The 26511-nt window shown below is 50.3% G+C and overlaps 2 protein-coding genes across 6 annotated transcripts in view; one reads left to right on the plus strand and one right to left on the minus strand.

Annotated features, from left to right (window-relative positions):
* Nucleotides 1-728, minus strand: part of SLC4A3 (solute carrier family 4 member 3) — a 33802-nt gene extending 33074 nt beyond the window's left edge. For 2 of the 4 annotated variants that reach the window (XM_077181525.1, XM_077181524.1), the window contains exon 1: nt 591-707. The gene's annotated coding sequence lies outside the window, so the exon portion shown is untranslated. Of the gene's footprint in view, nt 1-472; nt 565-590 lie in introns of those variants that run through there. The other 2 variants (XM_054636509.2, XM_077181523.1) reach the window with 2 other exon arrangements.
* On the plus strand, nt 400-20360 carry STK11IP (serine/threonine kinase 11 interacting protein). 2 transcript variants are annotated; one of them, XR_013183081.1, is made up of 25 exons: nt 400-1084; nt 1184-1386; nt 3431-3505; nt 3733-3828; nt 4731-4838; nt 5046-5117; nt 6083-6212; nt 6382-6485; nt 7281-7370; nt 8419-8460; nt 8958-9125; nt 9427-9508; nt 9614-9982; nt 10166-10356; nt 11306-11416; nt 12113-12308; nt 13732-14229; nt 15710-15825; nt 16017-16114; nt 16289-16467; nt 16708-16792; nt 17253-17335; nt 18992-19218; nt 19522-19801; nt 20044-20360. XR_013183081.1 is itself a non-coding variant. In XM_054636292.2 (24 exons), the coding sequence occupies exons 1-24, from the start codon at nt 400-402 to the stop codon at nt 19660-19662; spliced, it is 4149 nt and encodes a 1382-aa protein (XP_054492267.2). In that variant the 3' UTR covers nt 19663-20360. The 2 variants fall into 2 exon arrangements, 1 of the variants encoding a protein (XP_054492267.2); XM_054636292.2 differs by having other exon boundaries at nt 19522-20360.
* The last annotated feature ends 6151 nt before the right edge of the window (nt 20361-26511 follow it).

Below are 26511 nucleotides of genomic sequence, written 5' to 3' on the forward strand. Positions count from 1 at the left end.
AACCATCACAGCCATTCACTCCTGAAGCACTGTCTGTTCCGTGACTCTCCCTCTCAACAGGCCCTTCATAGGGTACCAAACGGGACGGAGCCTGCACGGTCCACAGACACACAAACGAACACACGGAACAAAATCCACTCCAGAACGAAGTGCCAACACCAGACAGTAACAATAAGCCACCCCTCCACTGGACGTACGGACGGCTCTGACAGACACACGTACAGTTGGGGAAGGAAAGGGACACAGACAGACAGCCACCGGGGTCACTGCACCACGTCCGTGCCGTGCCGAGCCTTGCAAGCCCGTACGGTGCGGAGCGCGGGACTGCTCCAAGCCGCGCCGCATCCAGCCCCGAGCACCGCGCTGCGTGCCGAGCCGTGCCGTGCCGTGCCCCGTGCCATGCACCGCCCCGCACCGTGCCGTGCCATGCACCATGCCCCGCACCGGCAGCCACCCGCACCGCGCCACGCACCGTGCAGCACCGGAGCGCTCCGCAGACGGGCCGGGGCAGGGCAGCCAGGCGGAGCTGCTGCAGCCGGGGCAGCAGCGCAGGTACAACCCACCCCCTCCCCCCTCCCTCCGGCCCGTACCTCGCACCGCCGGAGCAGGAGAGCCGCCCGCCGCCGCCGCGCCGCGCCCCGGCCCCGCCGCCGCGCTCCGCCCGACACGTGCCGTGCCGCGCCGCGCTGGCGGCGGGCGGCGCTGCTCCCCGGCCTCCCGCCGGCCCGGCCCGCTCCGCGCCGACCGCCGCCGCTGCCGGGCCTCCGCCGCTTACCGGGGGGGCTGCGGGGCGGCGGCGCGGGGCGGCGGCGGGGCGGGGGCCGGGGGGCAAGGGCCCCGCCGAGCGGGAGGGGGACGCTGGGGCGGGCTCCATGGCAACCGGATGTGAGCGGCGGCCGCCTCGCTGGTGCGGCGGAAGGGCGCGCCTCGGCGGCAACGCGGAAGAGCGGAGGAGCGGCGGCGGGACCGGCCGGGCCGGGCCGTGCCGAACCGGGCCGGGCCGGGGTTGCCTCGGCCTCCCCGCTGCAGATGGCGGCGGCCGAGACGCTGGTGCGCGGCCTGGCGCGGCTGCTGCAGGACGCCGGTGAGTGGCGGCCGCCGCGGGCCCCGCCGGGCCGGGTCGCGTCAGTGCCCCCGGTGTGTGGGCACTCACGGCCTGGCCCGTCCCTTCCCTGTCCTGCAGGGGACCTCGTCCTGGACGGCTCCAGCACGCTGACGCTGCTCACCTCCACCCTGCAGCACCTCACGCAGGTCTTCGAACAGCACCTGGGCTCCCGCAACCAGAACCGGGGCTTCGTGGCGCTACCCTCGCACCCCGCCGAGACAGCCGCCATCCTCCAGGCGCAGTTCCTCTTCGACGTCCTGCAGAAGACTCACTCTCTGAAGGTCCGTACACAGCGGGGCCGGGCAGGGCCGGGCAGGGCCGGGCAGGGCCGGGCAGGGGAGGTGGCAGGCACAGCCTCAGAGCTGCCTCCTCTGGTGCCCATTGTCCCCGTGGGGGCCCCGTGGGTCACAGGGCTCTCCCAGGGCTCTGGAGTGGAGTCGTCGCTTAGCAGGATAGTCTATAGCTGCTTACCTAGGGTCAGCCGTGCAACTCAGCAGAAAGTTTCTCGGAGTTAAAAACGGGGGCAACAGGAGTTAATTAAGTTCTGACCTTGGTAAGGTGTTGTCATTGTTGGGGAAATGATTATTTCCTGAAGGGCTTGAGCAATTCAGGCAGTATCTGGCACCTGAGCACAGCTGAGTGCTCCTGGAGTGATGATTGATGTGCTCAAGGCAGCAGAGCCAGGGAACTTGAGCAGAGGGGTCAGATGCTGTGCACACTCTGAGGCTGCTGCTTACTTCGGCAGCCTGGGCAGTGGTTCTGGTTGATCTGTTTCACAGCACGGGATATTTCTAGTAACGTATCCTCATTAATTTTAACAATAAATAGGCTGTAGTAAAGAGGCTGTAATAAAGATATAACTGCAGATCAAGAACTTCTTCCTAAAGGTTTTTGAAAGGTGGCATGCGCAATGATGCTGCACATGATTCTGCTCAGCACTGAGACATGCTGGGTGGGTAGAAGAGGTAAAAGAAGCCTGAAAGGGGGAAGAGGCATTAGCAGCTGTTTTGGGTTCTGCAGTGGGGCTCAAAAGGTATTGCAGCTGAGCACTAAAATCTGTGGTGTCTTTAAAAACTTGTTTTCCCTGTGAGAGTGGAGCAGTATCAGAATGTTGTAGGGAGGATTTTGTAACAGTGTAGTGAGTGGGGCCCAGAGTCTGTGGAGAAACTTGGGTCTCCTGGCAGGAGGAGGCAGGGAGGGACACTGCAATCAGAGGGATGTTGTGGTGAGTGCTCCTGTTCACTGGAAAATGTGCTCTCTCTGGAACAAGCCTCTAAAGAAGCCTCTGCCCATTAATGTCTGGTAACTGTTTACTTAGAGAAGTTAATAATTTATATCAGCCTGACAGATTTTTAAGACAGTGGAGGGAGAGGAGATGATCAAGACACACAGCAAGAATGGCATCTGAAATAAACTTTGCTAGAACTGGTCATTAAAGCTTGCCAGTGCAAGCTCCCCTTACAAATGCTCTTGTTCAACATGCAGCATTAGTGCTGGCAGGCAGTGGGCAGTGATTCATTCCTGGCAGGGCTGTAGCTGTGGATGCAGTAGTGGTGATGAGGCCTTAGGATGTCTGTTTGGCATCTGATGAGTCACTTCTGTGTGAATGTATATGTAACTAGCAGAGATGGTCTTTCTGGTTGTACTTTGCTGTCCACAGTGGAAGTGGTAACTGTTTCATTACTCACTTTCAGTAGCAGCCAGAAATACTGTTTATGTGCTAGAAAGCCTAAGAAGGTAGTTTTAATAAGCTGCTTTATGGTGCATGGACACAGCCTAACTGCCCTGTGCTGAACTACAGAATACAAAGAGGAGGTTTGCAGGCACCTCAGTCTAACACTAACAGTGCCTTGGAGACCAACTCTGTTTTCCATTGTATCTGCTTGTGATTTGCTTTATTTGGCCTCTTGTGGTGAAATGTACATGCACACCTCCCACCAGAGTGCTAGTTCTACTCAGCTGCTTGATAAACATACCTCCAGCAGTTAGTTTTGTCTTTAGTAGATTTGCTGGTTGTGGCTGATGAAGAATCCAGCTTCACTGAAAGTGCTGAAAGTGATGTAGCCATGTGGGCAGGGGAGATGAAGTGGAGCTCTGTGGGCCGGCAGACCACACTTGCTAACATGCTATTCTCTGTGACCTCTGTTGTACTATGGATCCAGGGAAACAGTGGACAGCGCCACTACCAGCACTGGGAGAGAGCTTTTAAGGGATTACCCGAGCTGGAGGGACAGCCTGTTCAAGGTGTTCCAGTTGGTGCATCAGGAAAGTGGTAATGCAGCACAAATCAAGCTTGACATGAGACTTCTTTTCTAATTTCTCCAGCTTGTTCATGTTCCAAACTGTGTTTTGCAATCTGCTGTGAAGATCTTCCCTTTCAAGTCCCTCCGGCATCTGGAAGTAAGTAGAGATGGCAAGAGTGGTTTTGAGTCTTGCTGTTTGGGTTTTCTTGGCTAGTTTTGTGGTTGCAGAATGCCTCTACTCCTAAAAACTGGGTAGGCTTTTGTGGCTTCCCTGGAAAGCTAAGACTAAACTCCTGCAACACTTGCTTGGGTTAAAACTTGGATCCGCTCCACCACTGTAATATTTTAATGTATGTTGTTCTTACTTTCTCATCACTGCTGCAGTTGAGGTCTGTCCCTCCACACTGCCTCCGGGGACTGCGATTTGTCTATTCTCAGCTGGAATCTCTAACCTGCTGCAAATGTATCAGTACACTGGAGGTGAGTGTCCACACAGCTCATGGGGAAAATTGCAAGAGAAAGGCTGTCTTCATCCTACAGCTCTTCACACAGGGAAGATGTAGAAGATGGTGTTAGCCCTTTTATTCATCCATGTTGTGTATGGCTTCATCTCCCTTCTCCTGTCTCAAGCAGTGTTGAAGGATTCCCTGCTTGCAAGCACATGTGCTCTGTAATCTTCTCTTTAGCTTCTTGAGAATTTCTGGCTCTAGACAACATTTGTACCAGCTAGGTCTGACAGCTCTGCATATATGGCTGTTTCCACATTCAAGGACTGCAGCTGGTCAAGGTTTATGTCATTGTACCTCAGCAGCCTTTTTAGAGCTTATTGTCAGAGGAAATTCTGTGCCCCAGTGTCTTACCTACGCTGCTACCCAGCACATTTCTGAGATGTGAAGGCAAGCTCCAGCCACGAAGAGCTGAGTAGCATGGGCTGTGCTGGCCATGGGCCTCTGGGCTTCTCTGTGGGATGTGGAAGCAGACACCTGCTGGAGAGCAGGAGCTCATGGTAGGGAGTGCTTTCAGAGCTTTTTATCTGTTAAGATACAAGTGTGTATCTTGCTTTTGTTTGAGGGAGGCCTGAAAATGATTTTGTTAGCATGAATCTTTGTGCTCAGTGTTCTGAGCCTAAGAAATCTAACAGATTAGGTTAACTATTGCCACTTCAGAATAGGAAACAAAAGCATCTCCCTTCTTTCTAAATATCTGGCCATGGGATTCCCATCACCTCCAAATACTTGAATTAGGGACATAAAAGTCACTGCCTCTCTAAGCAAAACAAGGTCTGTAAAGCACAGTATGTCAACCATCTAGACCCTTCTCCTGTGTTCATCTGCTTTTAACAGCTAGTACTCACCAAGATATGGCTCCTCTCTTTCTCCTAGGAAATAATTTCAGCATGCGGTGGAGATCTGAGCTGTGCTCTCCCGTGGTTGGAACTGCAGACTGTGAACTTCAGCTATAACTCAATCACTGCCTTGGATGACTCACTGGTGAGTGGGGCATCCTTCCTGCATGGCTGAGGAGAAGAGAGGAGATGATCACAGCCAAGAGCCAGGCCTTCTGGTACTGATGCTGCTAGGTCTGGGTGGGAGGAAGCGGGCAGTGTTAATTTTGCTGGCCTCTCCCAGCAGGAGAGGCTTTTCATGCTGTAACAGAGACAGTTGTAGGATCTGATCTAGTATCTTTTTGTCCCTCAGCAATTATTGAATGCTCTGAGGGTCTTGGATTTGAGTCACAACAAGATCCAGGATTGTGAACACTATTTAACGGTGAGTATTTTGGGCTGACCAGCAGAGTTTCCTCCTGTGCAGAGGATACTGCTAAAATTCTGTAATCATTGACATCACGTTCCTACTAGGTGACGTACAATAAAATAAATGACAGATGTGGTGTGGCTTAGAGCTTGTGCTTGCAGCCTGAAAACCATTGCCTGTGTGTGCAGTCGTAGTGCCACTGAGGCAGGGAAGGCAGTGTTCCTCACCTCTAAGACAGAGAGTTAGCTCTAGTTGTCACTTGGCAGCCCAGCATGGCTGAGTGGTAAATGCACTGATACACACAGGGTGCTCTGTGTGTACAGCCCCTCACAGGGTGGGCACTCCACTGTGGCCAAGACTTTGCTGTAATCTGTGCAGCAGGTGAGAATTATGTAGCCAGGCATGGGGCTATAGAAGCTTACTGTTCAGTTTGTTCAAACTGCCAGCAGCATTTACTTCCTGCTCTCAGAAACCAGTCAGTTACTCTAGAAAAGGAATAGTCCATCAAAATGGCATGTGTGTTTCTGGGGAACAGCAGTGAAATCCATGCTTTACTGGGCTGGATCTGCTTCTTTGAAGGAAAGCTATGAAACAGCTTTTCCTGGTGTTGGTGGGGCTCACAATGTATCATTGCCCATCTTCTTTACAAAGGTAAGAAAGGGTTTATTTGGGTAGTTCACTCCTTTTGCTGAGGCAGGATGTCCAGTCCTTTCCTATGCTCCATCGAAGTTGGTGAGGAAAGAGAAAGGTGCTCCTGGCAAATTCTGTAAAGCAGTCAGATGACACTGAGTGCCCCTAAACAAACCACTCCCAATGTGAACATCAAACTCTTCCTGCAGAAACAGTCTAAAGAAACTCACTTGTTGGTTCACCTTGTTGGGATGAAAAAAATGGTAGAAGCTAGTGCCCTGCCTTGAGTTCAGGTCCAGGCTTTGAGATAAGGTCCCAACTGATCCAATGCTGCTCTTCTCTCTGAACAGACCCTCACAGAGCTAGAATACCTCAATCTGGCATACAACTTCCTGTCCAAGGTGCCAAACCTTGGCATCTTCAGCCGGTCCAAGCTGGTGACTCTGATCCTGCGCAACAATGAGCTCGACAGCATCAATGGTGAGCCCACAAGGGAGAAGCATTTCTGAGTTTGAAGCTTTCCCGTTGTCCTTGGGAACAAACAGAACTTGAAATCTTGGGCACAACTATTTAGACTAGGGTTCAGTTTTGGGGAAGGTTCCTAAGTTAATTTGTTTAGCATGCTGATGGCTTCTTGCTTTGTTCACAGGGGTGGAACAGCTTGTGAATCTGCAGCACCTGGATGTGGCCTATAACCTGCTGCTGGAACATGCCCAGCTGGCACCATTGTCCACTCTGCACTGTTTAAAAAAAGTAAGCATAAAGCCTGATGGGCTGGTAAATTAGGGATTTCATGGTCAGGGTGTGCAAGATGGAGACTTTGTAGTAACCAGAGAGTTTTGAAAGATAAGTTCAACTCTTGAGCATTTAGTTTTATTGCAGGAAACTGATGGGGGAGCCTTACATAGACACCTGTGTTTCAGCCTTCATTTTTAGTAACCCTTCCTCAAGCTAACCTTTTTTCATATATTCATCCCCACTTCCTTGCTCATCCTCTGATTTTAACATTGTCAAGTTCAGTAAAGATCCTCCCATAATCCTGTTGTGGGTTTATGTGTTCAGAGAAGTCTGAAGGAGCATGGCAGTCACTATAGTGCTTGTGAAAGAAGATCATAGAATCAGAGAGTGGTTTTGGTTGGTAGGGATCTCAAAGATCTAGTTACAACCTTCCTGCCCTGAGCAAGGACACACCTCCCACTAGACCAGGTTGCTCAAAGCCGCATCCAAACTGGCCTTGAGCACCTCCAGGGATGGGACATCTACAGCTTCTCTGGGCCTGCACAGGACTGTTCTTCCAACACTTCTCAGAGTCAATTAGTGAAAAAAACTCAATGATTTATGTTATGAGTAGGAAGTACTCTAATCTGCTTCTCTATTTGCTGAACTAATTTCAGGAATCATTTTAAAAGCCTAGTCCTCTCCTGGCTTGATAACTGTTCCACTGCAAGGATATTTCTTGAAGCAGAGAGAAAGACTGGAGCCTGCAGGCAGGATAGACTGGGGTAGAGAATATTGCTTCTAGTAACAACTTGTGTTTCCCTCTCCCAGCTGCATTTGGAGGGAAACCCAATATGGTTCCATCAAAATCACCGATCTGCAGCCCTTGTCCATGTGTCTCCCAGGGCAGCCTTCTCCAATGTGAGTATTAGCCACCTGCCTTCTGCCCCTGCTGTTGAAGGCATAGGGTGTTCTAACACTAGGGGCAAATGAGGGAAAAGACACTTGCAAATTTATTCCAGCTGTGTAACAGTGGTGATCAACACTGTGCAACAGTGGTTGCTTCTTTTTTTTTTTTTTTTTTTTTTTACCTGCAATAGAGTAGTTTAACCTTAAATTTTTAAGTGATGTGCTGGCCAGCACAGAGTTGAATACTGATCTCTGGTTTGCAACACTTCAAGTCTTAATATGGCTTCACTGTCTACTTCTTCAGTTTTGCTCACTGATGGATCTTTGTTCATGCTAGATAGTAACGATGTAGCTGAACTGTGCAAAGAAGGAACTCACCGTCTTTGCCCACCTTACCAAAGTATGTGCTACTTTGGCAGCCATGGCCACCTCTTTGTCTCCTTCACTCTGCTCTCAGTCAGGTGTCATTACTGTTCCCTTACACTCCAGTGCTTAGGTCAGTTCTTGGTAATCTGATTTCAAATAAAGAAGCCAGCAAATCCAGTGTTTTGGCAATTTAGAAGAATAAACTTACTTGCTAAGGGTCAGAGGTGTTCCAGAGCTGGTCTGCCGTTCATATCAGTGGCAAATGGCTGGATTCATTGTCTTCAAACTGCCTCTTGGAAAAAGCTTTCACTGAGCTCAAATTACTGGAAGCTATGTGGAGTCAGGCTAGAAGTAGGATAAAGGCTTTGATGTGAAAGTGAGTACCTTTCAAAACAATTTGAGTTGTTGTAGAATAATCCATTGTACCTCTTCCGCGAACTGTCTTGGATAAGTTTCTGGAAGTTATAAAGTCTGTAAACAGGAAAACCACAAGGTCCCTTCTGGCCTTACATGCTGTTAGGTAGCTACAACTAAAGGAGTGGTGGATAGGCAGGAACAGGGTTGTTTCTTTGCAGTTTTTTTGCCAGGGATCCCAACCCTAGGGTGGCCTGAAGGGAAGTAGGAGTCAGCAGAAGTTGTCCTGAGTATGTGCCAGCCAAATGGAATCTGACTGCAAATGGGTCTCTAATTACAGTTCTTCTTGGACGGGGAGCCACTCTCTTCCTCAGACCTAATGGTAAGTATAATTGTTAAAAACTGATCTTACTGGCTTTGGGACTGGGATCTCTGACAGGTTTTTGCATTGTCATGTGTCCTGTTAAATCTTTATGGGCTACCTTGACTTTGACACAGATCATTTTGTCTCTATTCATGCTAATTCCTAATAATTGCTGGAACTGGCCAGTGTAATTTATTCTGGCTTATATAGCCTTGCAGGACTTGGAGCCTTGCCTGTTTCCTCTTCAGGTCCTGTATGGTACTTGACACTTGAACTACATGTCAGCAAAATAGTTATCAGTTTCCCATCTGCTGTTTTTAAGAAAGGCAGAGATTGAGGTAAATGAGAGTGGTTGTAATAAACAATCCAATCAATCAGGCAGGATCTATTGTCAGTGCTTTGAGATGGTGAAAGCTTGGGGTGAGGAGCAGGAAAGCTGTCAGCTTGAGTTGTGGCTTGGTTAACTTGTCTGCCCTTTGCACTCAGCTGGAAATACTCTGTTTTTCTTGCTTTAGCACCTTCCAAGACTTGTGCAAAGTGTGTCCCAGTCCATCCACACTTCTACCTCAGAGAAGACTGCACTGGACCGCAGTGCCCTGGAGAGCTCCTGTGCTGCAGACTTCAGCGACAGCCAGTCCCCATCAGAGAATGTGGCCATCAGGGTCCCTCGAAAGAAAAGCAAGGTCTGGGACTGACATAGCTTCTTAGCCATGTAGCTGGCATGTTGGGTGAAGGGGATGCCTTGATGTGAAGCCTCCTGCAGTGAGATGTGGTCTGGTACTGAATGCATGGTTAATGAGCCTCTACACTGCTGTGTGTTAGGAAAGGGCTTTAATATTAATCTTCATATACCCTCACAAGTGTTTCAGGGTTTGTCTCTACACTGTAACAGCTATAAACCCTTCAGCTTGGTAGAGCCCCTCATCAGGTGCTGTTTTCATTGTTCTAGTTCCTCACAACTACTTTTATCCTGGCTTTTTCCAGGGAAAAGTCAAAGTGCGCAGAGCAAGTATTTCTGAGCCAAGTGACACAGAACACGAGCCCCAGGCACTACCCCTCTCTGCTGGTGAGCCTTGTTGTCTTCCTTAATAACATAGCAGCTAAACTGCCCACAGTAAGGGTGCTCTGGCCTGGTGACTACCTTCATACTTCCCAAGTTTTCTCTTTGCAGGTCTGGTCCTAGAGCATCAGAAGGAGATGAAGCGCCTGGCCAGCTTCAGGGATCGCTTTGGTGCCGACTGGCTGCAGTACAAGCGACACCTGGAGGAGCGTGACCAAGTGCCCGTCATGTCCCGCAGCCGCTCTGCAGAGGAGATCGCAGGCAGACCTGCTGCAATGGACCTGCAGAGTGAGAGCTCTGACCCAGAGCAAGGAAAGCCCCAAGTATCCCAGGAAGAAGGATCCTCTCTTCCTTTGGATGACACTGCAAAGGAGGAAGAGCCTGAAGTACAGCTGGATGAGCCTATGGAAGGAGAACCGAGAGGAGAAGAGGAGGCAGATGAGCTAATGCTTGGAGAGGAAGAAGACGAGAAGGTAGAAGGTAAACAGGTCCTTTCACTGCTGTTTTTAAGGGCTTGGATGACAACAAAATAGATCAATCAAATGTGATTTGTCTCTGAAGCTGTACCATGGTGCCCAGTATTGTGGGAATGCTAAGCACCTAGGTCCAGCAGGACTGAAGGCATACTGCATGTACTGACCTGTATCGTGTCTTGTTTGGCAGTGGACCTGTGCCAGCCAGTGCTGGTGAGCCAAATAGAAGGAGAAGGGGACCCAGAGCCAGAGTGGATCTTCCTGCGAGTCACAGCTAAGCATGTGATTGAGGTGGAACTGAAGGCTGCCAGAGTCCTCCACAAGCTGGAGCTGAAATGCCTGAAGAATGTAGAGACCTCTGAGTTGACCTGGAAGAGGATGGTGAGTTACACTTTTCTGTGAGTCTCTGTCATCTTACTCCCTGTGTATGCCAGCATTCTGGATTTGGGCTCCTGTCAAGAATCCCGCAGGTCTTTTCCTAGCTCCTGCAAAGCCTCATTAAGCATCCCTTCAACCCAATCTAATGGCACCTGTATTGCTTAGACTACCTGTGGTAATGCAGCAGAAGCCAGCATCAAATCTGTTCCAAAGCTGGGATTTAAAGACAATGGCTGGAGTTGTTCTGGTGTAGAGGAATGAGAGACTTCTCAAGAGGAACTTAAATGAAATGGAGATCTCCTTCCCATCCATTCCTCACTGGGATATCACCTTGGGTTTGGAGGACTCTGTGGATTGCATTGTTTCTAGAGCAGCACAGAGTCTAGTCTGGCAGCTCAGTGGGCAGTGTGCCATCTGCTCTAGGTGCACACTTTAGCATTACCAGCCCTCTTTGGTTTTTGTGGTTCTTTAGAAAGGGAGTCTGGAAATCCCTTTTTCCATGTGGTAAGATTTTAACATTCAGTCTGCATACAGACATGTTCACAGGTTTCTCTAATTCTGTTTTCTCTAAAAGCTCCAACTCATTTTTATACCCTGTCCTTGTGCCTTTTTGAATGTTTGTGGTTTGATATTCTTCTGAAATACCTTTATGAAAAAGGTGTTTTGTTTGAAATGCTTTGTTCTAGGCCTTGAGAGTTACTGTTGTAAGTTTCAAGCACTCATGCAATTTTTCAAGCACTCAATGCAAGTCTTGTCAGCACTCACTAGCTTTATATTTGTTTATTTATTTCTGCCCATTTTACCAGACTCCCAAATGCTATCAGCTGTGGAGGGATGCTTAGGACTCACTAAATTAAGTTCTTGTATGGCCATGTTTCAGCCTTTTGCAAGCAAATGTAGTCTGTGAAAGCTTCTCCCTCATCCTAGAAAGGGTGTTTTCTGTCTCCTGCAGGACCTGGAGCGAGTTTTCCCTGTGCTCACGTTGCACTTCAGCTACATCCGCAAGGACCGGCAGAAGCGCAGATATGTGGTGCTTGACGACTGCCCGGAGCAGTGTCTGCAGGTGGGGGCTTGGGCAGGGAGCACTGTTACTGCAAGGCACTGAACTCTTCCAGCCAGCACAGGGCTGCTGTTCTCAGAGCACGTGAACACCTGCTGCCCGTGGCTGGCTTGTAGGGATTTCTTCTTCTGCACAGGTGACCTGTGGAGGGCCCTGTGAGCATGGCCATGGGCAGTGGAGCTCCTGTAGCATAAACATTGCTCTCAAGGAGAGAGTCTTGCAGTTTCCTCCCTCTTGGGATGAAAACTTTGTAGTCAAGCTAGTGATCATTACTTGTGTATATGCAATGTAATTTTTTGTGAGTGCTGAGTGATGTGCTGGCCTGTGCTTGGTCCTCTGGACAGTAAATGTCTGTGCTATGTCCACAGCTGCTGTAGGGACTCTGGTCTCTCATTCTATAATTTCTCTCAAGATACCATTTAAGTACATTTGAACAAGTTGTTAGAGACAAGACACAAATAGATGGGACCTTTGAGATCAGAGTTCCAGAGGGAGCCTGTCAGTATGTAGCTATCAGGCACAGACTTGCAAAAACAGGTTGTCTTGGTCTTCTGCAGTGAAGCTCCATGCCCTTGGCAAGTCTTGCACAGCTGGGAAATAATCTTGCACCCCTTACACTCTGAAATGCTGTAGTGAGGCATGTGAAAAGACTTGCTGGTGTCAGAAGCTTGATCCTTTTCCCTGTGCTGCTATTTATAGCGTATCCTTGAAGTGTTGTCCCCAGCTGTTGAGGAGAATCGGCGAAATCAGGACCAAGAGAAGGGATCCATGAAGCTCCAGTGCCTGAAATGCAAGCAGGAGTTTTCACAGTCCCTGCCCCCTTGGCATCAAGGTTCCTATTCTTCAGAGCTAGGAGACACCAAAATCCTGGAGACTCTAGTTGCCCCAGGTCAAGGTAGGCTGTAGTGCCCAGAAGAGGGTATGTTTGCTAATTAATGCCCAGGCGGACTTCCAGGGTGGCAGCTGTGGTGCAGAGCATGAAATGTATAGGAGATGTGTTGTCTGTACTGGAGTTTAAAACCTATTGTGGGATGAACTCTCACTTGGCCTTCTTGGACTCAGAAAAGCCTGCCTTGTTTCCTAGCAGGAATAAACCACTGGTTTAAGGTTAAGCAAACATCACTCCTGTGCTGAGTGGCCTGGGGGAACACAAGGGTGCTGGAAACTGAAGTCTGGCAGAGGACTTAAAGGTCATGTAGTCGGTTCTGCCACAGAGACTTTATTTGTTCTAAAGAGCTTTTGCTAATGGAAGCTTCCAGGGAATCTGCATCAGTATTTCAGGTAAAACTTTGGCTGTTAGACATCAGAAAACTAGAAAACCAGAACCCTAATCTAAGTCTCCCTGTCTGTGATCTTAAGCCCACTCTTGCTGCCACTTCGGAGGAGCAATTTATTTCTTTCTTTGTACTTGAGGGCCATTGTTCTCCCCTGGCAACTTTTCCTGGTTTCTGTCCTCTAGACTAAATAAGGTCAATTCTCTAGATAATTTGCTTGTCAGTCATATCTCATACATTCAGTTTCTTGCTAGTCTTTGTACTTTTTCCCATTTGTCCACGCTTTTCTTTGGGTGTTTAAAACTAGATGTGGTATTTCAGCTGAGATGTGGCTATTCCTGTGTAGGCATCTTGTGATTGCTGTGTTTTTTGAAGCTCAGTTTATTAAGCTCAGTATATTCCAAGTGGGGAGTGCCATAGCTGAGAAGATGCTGTTTTGAGAAAGTATCCTGGGATTGAAGTACTGCATTGAACACAGAAGTGCTGTCCTGGCTGCAGCACTTTTCTCCACCCCAGGATACTTTCTTGTCCCTGCCAGATTAATGGGAATCCCATGATCCAGCTGGGAGTCTGTTCTGGTATGGGTGAAGGGAGCAACAGGAATCAGTGTCAGAAGGGATGAGGACAGCTGGGGAAGGGACACAGCATGCTGGGGATGGAGGTGGCTAAGGAAGATTGGATTGAGTGGTCATGAGCTTGGGCTTCTGAGGTTATGTGGGCACTTGCAGATATGAAGTGGAGGAAAGTCACAAGACAAAGCCCTGGTACAGTTTCAGTTGCAACCACAGCACACACTGGGCTGCCCTAAATCTGAGCAGAACTATTTCATGTGGCACTGATCCAGAATTTCCAGCTGATTTGTGAGGGGAGGTATGTAGGATATCCTTCTGAACAAGTTGATCAACAAGCTGCTCAAGTCAGACTGTAACTATTCTCTACTTTGAAAAGGGAGGGTTCATGGTTTGCAGAGGGGGTGGGGTAAGTAAAATCTTGCTGGGGAGAGCTGTTCTGCCTTTTCTTTATACCTGACAAAATCTTTCACAGGTCCTGCAGCAGCTGGTGAGCCCATAGCCTGTCCCAGTTGTTCCAGTGACCACGTGGTCATTCTGCCTTCAGAGGAGTGCTCCAGCACACCTCTGCCGCCCGGTGCCGACAGCACGAGTGAGGACCTGTCAGACTCCGTGCTGGAGGGAGGCAGCCAGCAGGAGGGCCCAGAGGAAACGTCTGTCCTGGCCACTGAGAGCGGGAAGTTCTACATTGGTGGGGAGGACAGCTCGGAGATAGACACCAGCAACAGCGGCAGGAGCCCGGAGCTGAGCGCTGAGCCTGAGCCTGGCAGCACTCCTCATCCCACCTGCCATGGATCAGAGGCTGGCTCTGGGAAGGAGCAGGGTGTGAAGAGCCAGTCCTTGTCCCTCAGCCACCCGGACACCAATGGGGGCAGCCTGGTGGGAAGCTGCCGTTACAGCACTTCTCGGGGGCCCACGCCTTCCTCGCTCTCTGTGAACTCTGAGTCCGAGGAAACATGGAATCTCAGTCCTTGTGAGTATGAGGAAGCTGTGCAGGGTTTAGGGGTGTTGACAGCTTGTTGCTGGTTTTATCACTGGTGCTTGCATGGTAGACTTTCTCCTGTTTAATGGGGAAGGGGGACATCAAGTATGAGCAGCCATAAACATACGGTTCTTATGAGCAGAGATTTTCATTCCCCTCGCTGTTAAATCCTCATGCCTGAAGGTAGGAAAAGTGAGTCAGCTCCTAATACCTATTAGTGCTTAGACTCTGAGTAATAGGGTCTTGCTCTGGAAGCTGCATTGCTCAGTTATGGACAGACTAGGTTCCTGTGGCATCCATGAGCTGCCAGCTGGAGCATTACCTTTGGAGAATAGTGTGCACAATTCCTCTCTGTTTATTCTTTGGCTTAAGTGCAGTGTGAGGCTGGTGTGCTAGAAGGAGGCTCTGGTTTGTGGATCTAGAGTTGCTTGTGCTTTCCTCACTTTTTTTGTGACCTTCAGATGACAAAACCTGTCCAAGAGACTGCATGCTGGCTGTGTGAGAGCTGTCATGCAAGACAGGAGGTCCACAAATTATTTTTCTGAATGACCTTGGATTTCTGATGTAGCAGACTGCCTTTGCCTGGGTAGCAGCTTGTGATTTACAGAATACAAGTTGGAAAGGAGCTGTGGAGGTTATCTAGTCTAGCCCAGCAAGTGACTACTGCAGCTGAGTGTAGTTCTGATTTACAACCTGTTGTTTTCTTGATCTATAGAGGTCTCCCCCAGTCCTTCAAGACTGCTGTGCCTCAGAAGAGGAGACTGTGTAGAATCACAGTTTTAAGGTTGCTATGTTCAGTCTTGTACAGTTGAAGTATGAGAAATAAGGCAGTCTCTTTTCTGGGGTCAAATTGCAAGGTCCCAATTTAAAACTGAGCCTATGGAAAGTTCCTGGTGAGGAGTGGTTGATTAGTGTAGCATTTCTGGTGGAGAACAGGCTCTGCTGGGAAGTGTGAACTCTTGGGCAGTACTGTGGCTGTTGTATAAATTTTTTGGTTATACAATTTCATGACAAACCTAATTATACTCTTTAGCAGTTTTATTGGTGTCTTCCTCAGGCCTCTTTAACCTTGCCACAATCAAAGCCAGTTAAAAAGTTGACCTGAGCTGACACCAGCTGAAATAAGAACTATCTTTCTGGCTTTGTGATAAAGAATTGTCCTCCTGCCAAATCTAGCAGCAAAGCAGTGTCCTTCTGTGACTAAACAGCCAAGACATTTTGAATCTGACTTAGACCAAAGCTTTGTATATCTGAAAAAAAAAAAGCAAGTGTTGGAGCAATTAATTCCTCTTTTATCTCCACATGGAGACCTGTGGCCTGTAAAGCCCACAGGTTTGGCCCTTTGTCTTGAGGAGAGACTTGATGGAAGCAGGTGTGCAGAGGGGGTGACACTGTGCCCAGGTGCCTGTCTGCATGCTCGGGCAGGCCCTGGCCAGGGGACAGTGTCATTGCTGCCCTTTGCTCTCCTCAGCTGTAAACAGTGTCCTGAACACGAGGGACTTCCGCTCAGTGGATCATCGCCTGAAGCTCTACCTGGACATGGAAGTTTTTGAGGAGAATGCTGAGGAGTTCCAGTGCTTCCTCAAGGTGAGCTCCCACAGCACCACTCCTACAGCTCTTCTGCTGTCCCTCCTGCCACCCTGCGAGTTCTGCACTGAGGTGGCGTCTCAGAGACTGTGCGGTGTGAAGGGAGCTGAAGTGTCTTTGAGTCTGGCCTTTCTGTGGATGAGCTGTTAAGGGGCAGGCCAAAGCTGTGACCGACCCTCTGTGTGCTCTAGGTGGTCATGGTGAAGTTTGGCCGGCCAGGAGAGTTCCTCTCAATCCTGGTTGCTTCTGACCTCAAGATTTACGTGCTGGAAGTCACTGGAGCTATCAGGTGAGGACCCTGCAGCAAGTGTGTGAGTGCTGGGTAGTGCCAGCCTGTGCCAGCCTTGCTGCCCTTACCCTGGAGGGCTGGTGACATGTGCAGGCTCTTCTGGCAAACCCCCTGCTGCAGTGGGAGAGGAGATGGGGCAGCCTGCTGCAGCTGAGGGCTGTGCTCTGTGATTAGGGGACAACCTGCAGACTGGCTGAAGAAGAATGACTCTCACTACCTGTCTGATATTTCTCATCTGGAAGTGGGACTCTGCCACCAGACCTTGCGAATGGAGTTTGAGAACCCAAAAACTTCCTACAATCTGCTGATCCGGAACCAAAGCTGCTGTGACCAGTTCCTGCAGACCCTGACAGGTAAGAGTAGAGCTGTAGGGACATGGGGGAGAGGATTTGAAAGATTTGTTCTTGGGGAACAGCTATTGTTGAATAGATGTTGGAACTAAACTTCTTAACAGGTCAGACAAAGAGCTGGGAGAGAATCTCACTGCCATCATAACTTGGAACACCTCTCTGAACAGTAGAGAAGTGTCCTGAACTGTTATGTACTGCCCTTGGGTTTGCAATAAAAGACACCTGCCTTCTCCCCCTCTTTAGATCTCATGCAAGAACTGCCTGCTAAGCACAGGAGTAAGGTGAAGGAAATCCCCACTGTGGAAATGAATCCCCAGCATTGGCTATGGTAAGAGCCTGTGAGAGGTTTGGATTGAGGTAGAAAGGGATGTCTGCTTGTCCAGCAGACCCTGGGAAGCATTGGGGGTAGCACAGAAGGAGGCACTACTGGAGTTGCAGCCAGGCCTATGTTAGTGGTTTAAGGCAGCTGTCTCAAGTGCCTGCTGCACAGAGGGCAAGCAGGCAGAGGGGTGTCATGGGCTGAGCCAGGCAGGGCAACTTCAGCTCTTCTGGAGGAACCAGGGTATAATGGAGGGAGTAAAAGTGAGAGGCCTTCTTACTTGCAAGAAACATTTGGCTCCTGGCTGGCAAGGTGTAGTCAGAGGACCAGGAGAAGGAGGACTTTGCATTATCTGGGAGATATGGGTCCTTCCCTTCACTGGGAGGACTGGGAACAGTAGCTAGTTCACAGCAAGCCTAGACTGGAAACAGATTGCTTCCTTATCAGCCCAATGTTGTATCTCCTCCAGGCCTCTGCTAGACTCCAAGACCACAGATTCTGCAGCTGCAGCTGACACTTGTTTCTTCTACCTGCTGGCATACCTGATCCAAGGTACAGGAGATCTCAGTAGCCAGATGTCCTACACATTGTGCTGTCTGCTTACATGCTTGTGATTTTAGTGCACAGTCTGGGGGAAAAGAGCTGTGCCTTTTTTCCAGCAGTGAAATTGGATGGGGGCATGGGTGAGGGTCTTTTCTAGTGTTGGGTTGTGTAGAATAGCAGCATACTTCTGTTCATCCAGCAAATCTCCCAGTCCTTTTCTACATGGAAGTCTAAGCTCTAGGGAGCAGCTGGTCCTGCACACCAGTTTTGGTGACAGCTTGAGAAGCTAGAGATTATCTGAGGGCTGGATCATTGCCCTGATCTGAGGGAAAGATGAGGAGTCATAAAAACAGATGGTTTGTCTGAGTTGCTGAAAGGCTTCTTCATTTGAGAAAACAGAAGTAGGTGTCCAGAACCTGAGATGATAGTACAGGAGGAGCCTGCTGGAGCCCTTCAAGTCTTGTTCCAGGCCTTGCTGAGGGACAGATGTGTTAAATTTGGGGTTTGAGTCTTCAGTGAACAGTTCCAGTGTCGTCATAGCTTGGGACACTGAAAAAAAGCAACCTGGCTCTTAATCACATTCTGACCAATTTGCTAAGCTTTTGCACCCCTGGTCACCATTGGCCATTGGGGAGGCATGGGAGAGTGAGGATCAGAAGGAATCTGTGGGAAGTATGTTTATTGCTATCCTCAAGCTGAACAAATAGTATGTGAGAGGGAGAACTTACAGTGCATTTTTTTCACTCTGCAGCTTTCTCCTCTTTCAGAGTATGGTGCCCAAAACTGGACACAGTTCCAGCTGAGATCTCATTACCAAGTGGACAGGATTAATTAAAATCCCCTTTTTGATAGTCCTACTAATTCCCAAGAGTGAGATGTGATGAGTAAAGCAACATACTGCTGCATCAGCTTGTGATCCCCTGTGACCTCAGCCAGTTTTGCTAATGGTTTTCTATTACTGTGCATCTAACTTATTCCCAAGTTGTAGTGCTTTTAATTTGCATCAACTGAAATAGCTGGATTATATTTATGTTGCCTAAAGTTTATCAAAACTACTTTACTTCCTGTCATATTTATGACACATCCCAGCTTGGTATTAAACTTTATGTGTGTGCTCTCTGTTCCACCCATCAGATATCTGCAGCCAGACAAATCCAGGCCAAAAAAGGCAGGCTTTGAGTTGCAGATGTCAAATTTTAACTAAGGAGTAGTAAAATGTTGTTTAAGAGGTCAAAGGACTCAGGTGACTCTTCCTGCCTCACTTGAGGGCATGGGCTGGACAAGATCCAGGCCAAATCCAGGCCAAAAAAGGCAGGCTTTGAGTTGCAGATGTCAAATTTTAACTAAGGAGTAGTAAAATGTTGTTTAAGAGGTCAAAGGACTCAGGTGACTCTTCCTGCCTCACTTGGGGGCATGGGCTGGACAAGCCTTGCTGGGCACTGTCTTTCATGTGCATGCTCCTGCAACAACCTTGGATAAGCTGTTCAAGCCCAGCCACATTTCAGTACCCTGGTCCTCTCTTCAGTCAGGAAACTGGATAAAGTCATTCACCCAAGTTACTGCTGCTGTAAAGGATTTCCCTAGGGGAGGAATGGAGAGCAAAGCTGGTTCTGTGGTGACTCAGGCTCTCAGCAAAGCATTTCTTATTCCCTCATATCCTTTTAGGGGCATCTGCTTTTCCTGTGACCCTGCTGAGTACCCGAAGCATGCTATTTCTGCTGGAGGAGAATCACCAGTGGCAAGTGCAGCCCTCCTTGGATGAAGACCATGAGGCAGAAATGCCTCCTAGGAGCAACATGCAATTGAAGGAGAAGCAGCCAATCACCAGTATTAGCAATATCATCACCTATCGCCTCTGTCCTTGTGACATCAAGCTGATGCTTTACGATGAGGTGAGCGGGACGTGCTCATGGGGTCAGGGTGCTGGGGGCTGACTGTGCTCAGATCCTGTTCCTGCAAGAGTGTCTTGGGGCTGTCATCTCCCATCCTAACCCAGGGCCTTGTACCACAGAGCCAGGGGAGCACAGTGGAAAGTCTTGCAAGGGACACTCGGCTGCTGGCAGCAGAGAGGGTCGAGGAGGTCACAGAGGAATTAGGAGGAGCCGGCAGCTGTGCTGGGGGATGGTGGCTCAGGGCTGATTGGTGCCTGTCAGGCCAGTCTGCTCATTCACCTGCCTGCCTTTCCTCCCTGCCAGGTACTGAAGCTGGAGAGCACGTGGCACATCCGCACAGAGTGCCCTGAGCTCCTGGTGGAGCTGGTGGAGTGGATCCGCGGGCCCTGGGAGGAGATGTTCTCAATCGAGCTCCGGAAGGCTGTGCATGAGGCACTGGAGTGAGCCTGCTGGCTGGAGCAGGCGGGACTTGCAGCCAAGTGCTGCTGTGCCAGCAGTGGTGCACAAGTGTCTCCCACTCCATCTGACCTTGCTGTCCTGTGGCCTCTGTTTTCCACTCTACTCTTGTCCCTGGCCCCTTCTGGTGAGTAAGAGGGGAGCACACGATGGTTCAGACTGCACAGTCAATTATTTGCACTGGATTGGACACCCAAGGAGAAGGTGGAGCGTGTTCCTTGTAATAGTGTGTAAGGTACACAAAGGCAGTCAGGTGCCAATTCTGGCAGATGCATTTGCTGCCTTCTTAGCTGTTTCAGGACAGCTATCATTATATGCTGATGATTTTTTTTTTCCTCTCCCTCCTTCTTGTCCATGGTTTCCCTAAAGCTACCTGCTTCAAACTGGAGCCTGATTGCACAAGGGGATGAAGCATGTTGTACACAACCCCACAGAGAGCCCTTGCCTCTGTGCCTGATGGGGCATGGCTCAGTCTGCTGCTGTAGTCTTTCACTGTCACTGGGAGGAAGGAGCCTCGAGGTTCTCAGCACAGAAATGAGTTGCTCATTGTTTAGGGGGCAGGACCTTGATGGGCACCAACAAGAATAAGCAAGGCTTAAGCTTTTTCTGAGAAGTCCAAGAGCAAGAGTCTATTTTAACATGAGTTTTACTATTTTCTATTGTAATAAAAGCTTATATTTATTGAATTGTCATGTTTTCCTTGTTTCATTCTTTTGCAGTGGTGTAATGTCTTTCTAAGGGCTTCCATACTAGCTTTGCTGCTGCCTTGAGGGTTCCCTAACATCTCACTGGATTTAGGCCATTCTCCCTGTCCTGTTCAGGGTGGGTGTGAATGGGATGCTAGGCTAATCTTCTCCACTTTCTTCCAAGGAGCAACAAAAGAGCAATTTTAAACAGGATTAGACTGACACCAGATACAGGTTGTGGCGTTCTCCTTTGACTGTTGCCCTTATGTGGGCATCCTGTGGCCTTTCAGCCCCAGCACGCTGCTTACTGGCTGCACAGGCCCTCAGAGGCTTACCTGTCTCAGGAGCTGTTGTTGGTGTGGCTGTAGAGGTGGGAGTGGCTGCCTCTATGTTCTTCCCCAAATAGAGCTTTACCTTGTCTCAACTCTCCTACAGAGTTAAATGTGCCTCAGAAAATGCTGCTGCCTGGCCAGGGCTTTGCTAATTTCATAGTCTCTTCTCCTGCCCAGTGAGGAGCAAAGATGGAACTGTGTGTGATGTTTTGATGCAGTTGAAGCTCCCTGTGGGGGTGGGCAGAAATGGACCTGTTACATTAGGTGCTGATAGGTGGGATCTGATACCCTAAGTAGGGACCTTTACTGATGGTAGCTTTTCCCAGAACAGCATCTCTGTTTTCCTATGAATGTTCAGTCTGCAGCTTCAGGGCAAGTTTTCTGACTGTTCAGTCCTTAGTGACAAACCTGTATTTTATGTCAATGTGATGCTGATTTTTATAAAGATGTGCTTTTGACATTTAGTTACCTGATGCCTGTTTTCTTTGGATATTGAATATGGCAGCTATTCACAGTAGTCTCTGACATTTTAAACTTTCCACATGCCCAAAGTTGGTGTCAGTGGCTTCAGTTTCTGTCATCAAGAAAACAGCAGGGACTTGGCCTCACTGCATCCTGCTGCTTCCCTGAAAAGATGCAATAAAGTTTCCCTTCCTGCTCAAACCCATCTATGCCATTCTCATAGCCTTAGGAGAGCAGGAAGTTCAGTTTCCATCCTGGGTCTGAAGGCCACTCTTTCTTGGGGTCACTGTACTATTGGACGTTTTTCTGTCACTTCAGAGGCAGCTGAGTTGCTGAAGGCCCACAGTGGCCAATATTTTTATCTAGCCATCTATAGACTTGATAAGATCTGTACTGTCCAGAGGCAGATGTCACAATTCATCCCACTTTTTCCCCTCTTCCTCAATCAGCATATGGCTGCTGCTCAAGGACTCCGAGAGAGCTGAGCCAGTAAACACCAGTAAGGATTTATGTGTTCATCTTGCCATTTAAGGAGCTTGTGTAAGTTCTGCCTTCACCTTCTATAGCTGCGTTTTTCACAAAGGGCAAGAGTCAAATTTGGAGTTACTGGACCAGCTCGTTGATGTCTCTTGTGCTCCAGCTGATTCCCTGAGAACACTCATCCCTGGAACTTGCTTTTCTGGTCCTAGCCAAGCTGTACCTTTGCTACTCCAGTATCTGGGTATGTGTTCAGGGGCCTGACAAAGTGTGGACTGCCAGAACCAAAGGTTTTGGTTGTGTGCCTGTCCACAGCTCTTCTCAAGCTCTTCCCACGTTTTATTTCAGAGGTAACTGCTTATTTGCTTCTCATCTTTGCCATGTCTCTGGTGGTCTGTGCTCCCAGCTCAGCACCAGCCTCTTGGTCCCCTTAACAGCACCCTGCTTTTCTGCATTCCTTTGGCTGCTGCACTGACAGGAAAGCTCACATGCACTGCTGCAACCTGTCTCCTGCCTCTTCATGAAACACTTGCTTTGTTTTCGCTTAGCATTTTCTCCTGGTTATTACAGATTAACCCCTTTTTGGTTACTCCATGATCACAAATGCTTTGCTGTAGGGCCTCCTGCACCTGGTGCAGTGATTACATTCACTGGTCTCCTTGCATCAGCTGGGTGTGTGCAAGGGCTCCCCTAACACATTCCACCACCCAGCACTGCAGGCATCCCACTGATGGCTGCGTGGGAACTGGGCCTGTATAGGACAGCTGGGGTTTGCAGAAAGGTGGAATATACATTGAACCAGCTGCAGATACCTTCTGCCTGTCTCAGTTTTGATTATGCCATCCCCCAGCTGTGCTCTTAAACAATCTGGATTTTGCTCCTTCTTCTCCTTTTCTGGGTGCACTGTGCTCCAGCACTCAGCTGCTAGCACCAAGCAAGGCTGGTCTGAACCTCTGCTTCTCTGCCTGTGCTTGCCTGCAGCAGTCTCTTCTCAAGGTGTATGTAGCTGCAAGGATTCCCAGGCTGGGGTGGCCACAGGGCTTTAGAGACAGGCTGCTGGCAGCCATGGGCTCGGGCAGGACATTGCCACGAGCCTGAAGCTACCACCACTGCTCCATGGGCACATACCAGCCCTGCTTCACTCTGCTGTTACCAATGAAAATGATGCCTTCAGTCATGGGCTTGGCTATTTCAGTGCTTCTTGCTGCATCTCTGCCCTCTAAAGCAGTGCTGCCTTGAGCATATATAGCTTGTATGCTCATAGCTCCCTTGCACTGTGCTGAACTAGTGAAGCCTGGTGACTGGAGTGACTGGTCATTTACTTCTAGCAGAATATCCCTGCTGGCCTCATCTCCAGGGGATGTGAGATGTAGCAGCAAAGAGCACATGTTCCTCATTTGTCATGGACCTGTCTGGCCAGCTTCATCTCTCCAAGGTGCCAGTGATCCTTACCCAGCACACAGAGCAGGGTCCGGGGCCTGTGTAAAGCCCTTCCCTGTGGGCTGCCCTCCAGTTTGTCAGGCAGGGGAAGAGCAGCCAACACAGGCTGGGCTCCAGTGCTGTGCATGGTCCTGGCAGAAGTCACCAGAAGCACCCAGGAACTGTGAAGGACACCGTAGCATGAGAGAGGAGAGCAGGGGCTGTGCCCCTACTGTGCTGCATAATCAAGTGGGGGAATAAAAGGGAAGGAAACTATTTTAAATCCATCTTAGCCTTTGCTCAGCCTCTGATGGAGGGCACGGTCATTGTCCTTTGTGCTGCTGCAATGGAGTGTGCCTCTGCCCCTTATGAGAGGAAGGGTATTAAGCTAATTATGGAGCTGTCCTGTATCAGGACAAACAATCCCTAATAGAATTGTCTGCTCCATGTCCCAGTGCCAGAGAAGTTGTTTAATCTGGGAAGAGCATGTTTGCTGCCAGGGCTGCGTGCTGCCTACCTGCAGTGCTACCTACCCCTAGTGCTGCCTGCTCGGCCCTGCTTGGAGAGGGTGGAGCTGGCTTCCTCAGCCCACTGCCAAGCAGCAGCCAGGCATTGTCCATGTCACCCCACAGCAAACACACCCAGGGCGCCCAGCCCCACCACCTGCCTTACTGCCACTGTCCCCAAAAGCAGAGGCAGTCATAGCAGGGCCCAGCCCATCCTGCTGTATTGATCAGAGCAGAAACTGAGGCTGCTATCAAGAGCCAGACTGGGCCCTGCACCCTGTGTCTGGTGGCCAAGGCAGGGGCTGGCACTGGCATCTCAGAGGGTGCCTCTCTTGCAGCACTGTGCCTAAACAGAGAGGGAGTTCTTGCACCAGCTCTTGTCAATGTCCATCCTGAGCTGCAGCACTTGTCCAAGAAGTGGATGTTCTTCTTATCCCTCTGCTTACACTCCCCCTCAGCCACTATCTCCTCTTTTGCCAGCTCCCCTTGCTCTCACTAGGCTGTGCAGCTGCCCTTCCGTGGCTCTGCCCCACAGACTCGGAGGTTTGGGGCTGATCCTGGTTTTTGCGGTTAGTGACAGTGCCCCTGTTTCCTCTGCAAAGCTGGTCTTTGACCAGAGCCCACAAGACTGCTGGTCTGTACATCCTTCCTGCCCACTATGCTCTGTCAGGCTCAGCTGATGTGCAAAGGATGAGGGTGGGCAACACCCTTTGTCCCCTGTCTTCCTTTCCCGGATGATGTGGGTTTCCCCTCTGCCCCAAGCTGAAAGAATGATGCCTCTGCTGGCATTTGGATTATGCAAGCTTAAGAAAAGGGCAGAGTGCAGGAACACCCAGGGCAGCATCACAGGGGAAGCTGGAGGGCTCTGACACCAATGGTCGGATGCTGACAAGCACAGTAATGCCTGTCTGTGGGCTGTGTGACACCAGCCCCAGGCCTGGCCTGCCAAGGCCATCCCCACCCTGCAGCCCAGGCATGGGCTGAGCTGTGCTGTGCAAAAATGCTGCAGCAGTGGTGCCTGACCCCAGTGCAACAAGCACCTTCTTTCTGGGCACAAGGGCTTCATTTTGCAGCGTCTTGGAGGTCACACTCCCGGTTTAACGTGAGGCTGGTGAAACAGGGGCTTGTTCTTAATGCACTGAGCAACAGAGTCAAGGGGTCACATAGGTCCCTTACCCCTGGCAAACTGCTCGGCTGCCTGGGGTTGAAGCCAGGCTGGAGGCAAGCTTTCCAGGCTGGAAACACTAGAAAACAAGTGGTTACTGTGGGGAAAGCCACAAGTCACTTCAACTGCCAGGCAAGAGCAGGAGGCTGAACATGTGCTGCTTGACCTCCCCAGCATGCTGGAATGCTGTCCTCATGCTGGCAGCCCACTGCCCTGCTCCCACCTCTCCATGCTGCACTGCAGGTGTCTCTTCCCTGCAGCTCTGGGTTTCATTTCTGGAGTTGAAACCTTCCCTACATCCTTCCAAAAAAAAATAAAGCTTGAGTTTCCATGCACAGCTTGCTGTCTCCTTGCATCCACCTCTTCCTGTTTCTCCTGGCCTGGGAAGGAGATTGTGACCCAAGTATCTGTGCTGAATCTGGAATGCACTTTTCCCTTACAGAAATGTTAATCCCACAGTTGCATGCATGAGAATGGGATTCAATGAAAACTATTTCTTCATGTCCTGGTCAAATTCCTCTCCCTTTGCTGCAGCTCTCCCTCCACAGAATTTAATGTGTTACCTGGGACTGACCCATCCAAGCAGGGCCCTTTTCCCCAGCCTGTTGTGCACACACCTGCATCTCTGTCAGGATACGGATCACTGCTCTGAGGGGTTCCAGTTGCCCTCCCATGTAAGAGCAATAAGCCTGTGTCCAGGCTCTGTGGGTGCTGATGCAATGCCCTGATGGCTTTGCTGATTTAGGGAAGCAGCAGGGCTGCAGCAAAATAACCAAGACCCCACACTGGATGTGATGGCCACAGTCCCCATAACTCTCCTTGCCCCAGCCAGCCCCAGTGCTGCACCAGAGCGCCAGTTCATAGTAACCCTTCAGCAGAAGGAGCAGGTGTTTCAGTAAGGAGAAGCAGTCCTTCATGAGCTTATGCAGACACCAGCTTTGGCATGACGATTCGGGTTGTGCAAGACTGCTCAGTATCCCTTCCTGGGGGCCCAGGATGTCAAGGGTGTGGTTGGCCCAGTGTGGAAACTCAGCCCCAACAAAATTCCCACAGAGCCAATTTTAGCAGTGCAGAAATTGAGTGGCCAGGGTCCCTTGGTGAAAGGACAGGGCACGTCTCCAGGGTGGTGACTCAAAGCCGCTGCTGCCACTGTGCTGGCCTTGGCGGTGCAGTAGGTGACTCTAAGGGCACATCTCGAGGTGCTGCATGCTCAGCCCGATCCTGCTGCAGGAACTTGGCCTGGGACACCAGAAGCAGCACGGGGTTCAAAAGGCTTGAGGAACATTACCACCACACAGGCATGTCTTGTTCTGCGTTCCCACCATGTGTGGGGTCACCTCTCTTCTGCGCCACCAGATCTCTCCTTTCTTCCGTCCTCGCTCTCCACTGGGCGGGGAAGAATGCTACAAGGAACAGGAGGTTATTGTGCAGAAGACTCTCAGGCCGGAGCGGGGGCTCCCTCCTCTGACCCTGCGGCCGGACTCACCCCTGAAAAGCCCTCGGGCTTAGCCGCACCCGCGGTTCGGAGCGAACAGTGGGCAGGGAGCCTCCGCTTCGCTCCGGGAGGGAGCGGCCTCCCGGGAGCCCAGGGTTGCGTGGGGGCGCGGAGACAGAGCCGGTCAGCGGGGCCGGACGGAACTGCTGGGGCGGGAGGCGCCTCTGGGAGAGTTTTGGCCGGCGCCGGCCCCTGCCCCCCGAGCCGCGGGCGGGCAGGACCGAGGGCGGCACCGCCCGACGGGCGCAGGACGCGCGGTGCGGAGCGGGTCGGGGCCGCCGCTCGGGCCGCGTGG

This window comes from Agelaius phoeniceus, chromosome 7 (assembly GCF_051311805.1).
Source record: "Agelaius phoeniceus isolate bAgePho1 chromosome 7, bAgePho1.hap1, whole genome shotgun sequence".
In the NCBI taxonomy this organism is placed as follows: Eukaryota; Metazoa; Chordata; class Aves; order Passeriformes; family Icteridae; genus Agelaius; species Agelaius phoeniceus.

Excerpts from the sequence above, each read along its gene's own strand:
- STK11IP (XM_054636292.2), top strand. The coding sequence starts at position 400 with ATGCACCGCCCCGCACCGTGCCGTGCCATGCACCATGCCCCGCACCGG. Across the intron at positions 3,829-4,730 it reads AATGTATCAGTACACTGGAG|GAAATAATTTCAGCATGCGG; the intron begins GTGAGTGTCCAC and ends TCTTTCTCCTAG. Across the intron at positions 17,336-18,991 it reads GCTGGCATACCTGATCCAAG|GGGCATCTGCTTTTCCTGTG; the intron begins GTACAGGAGATC and ends ATATCCTTTTAG.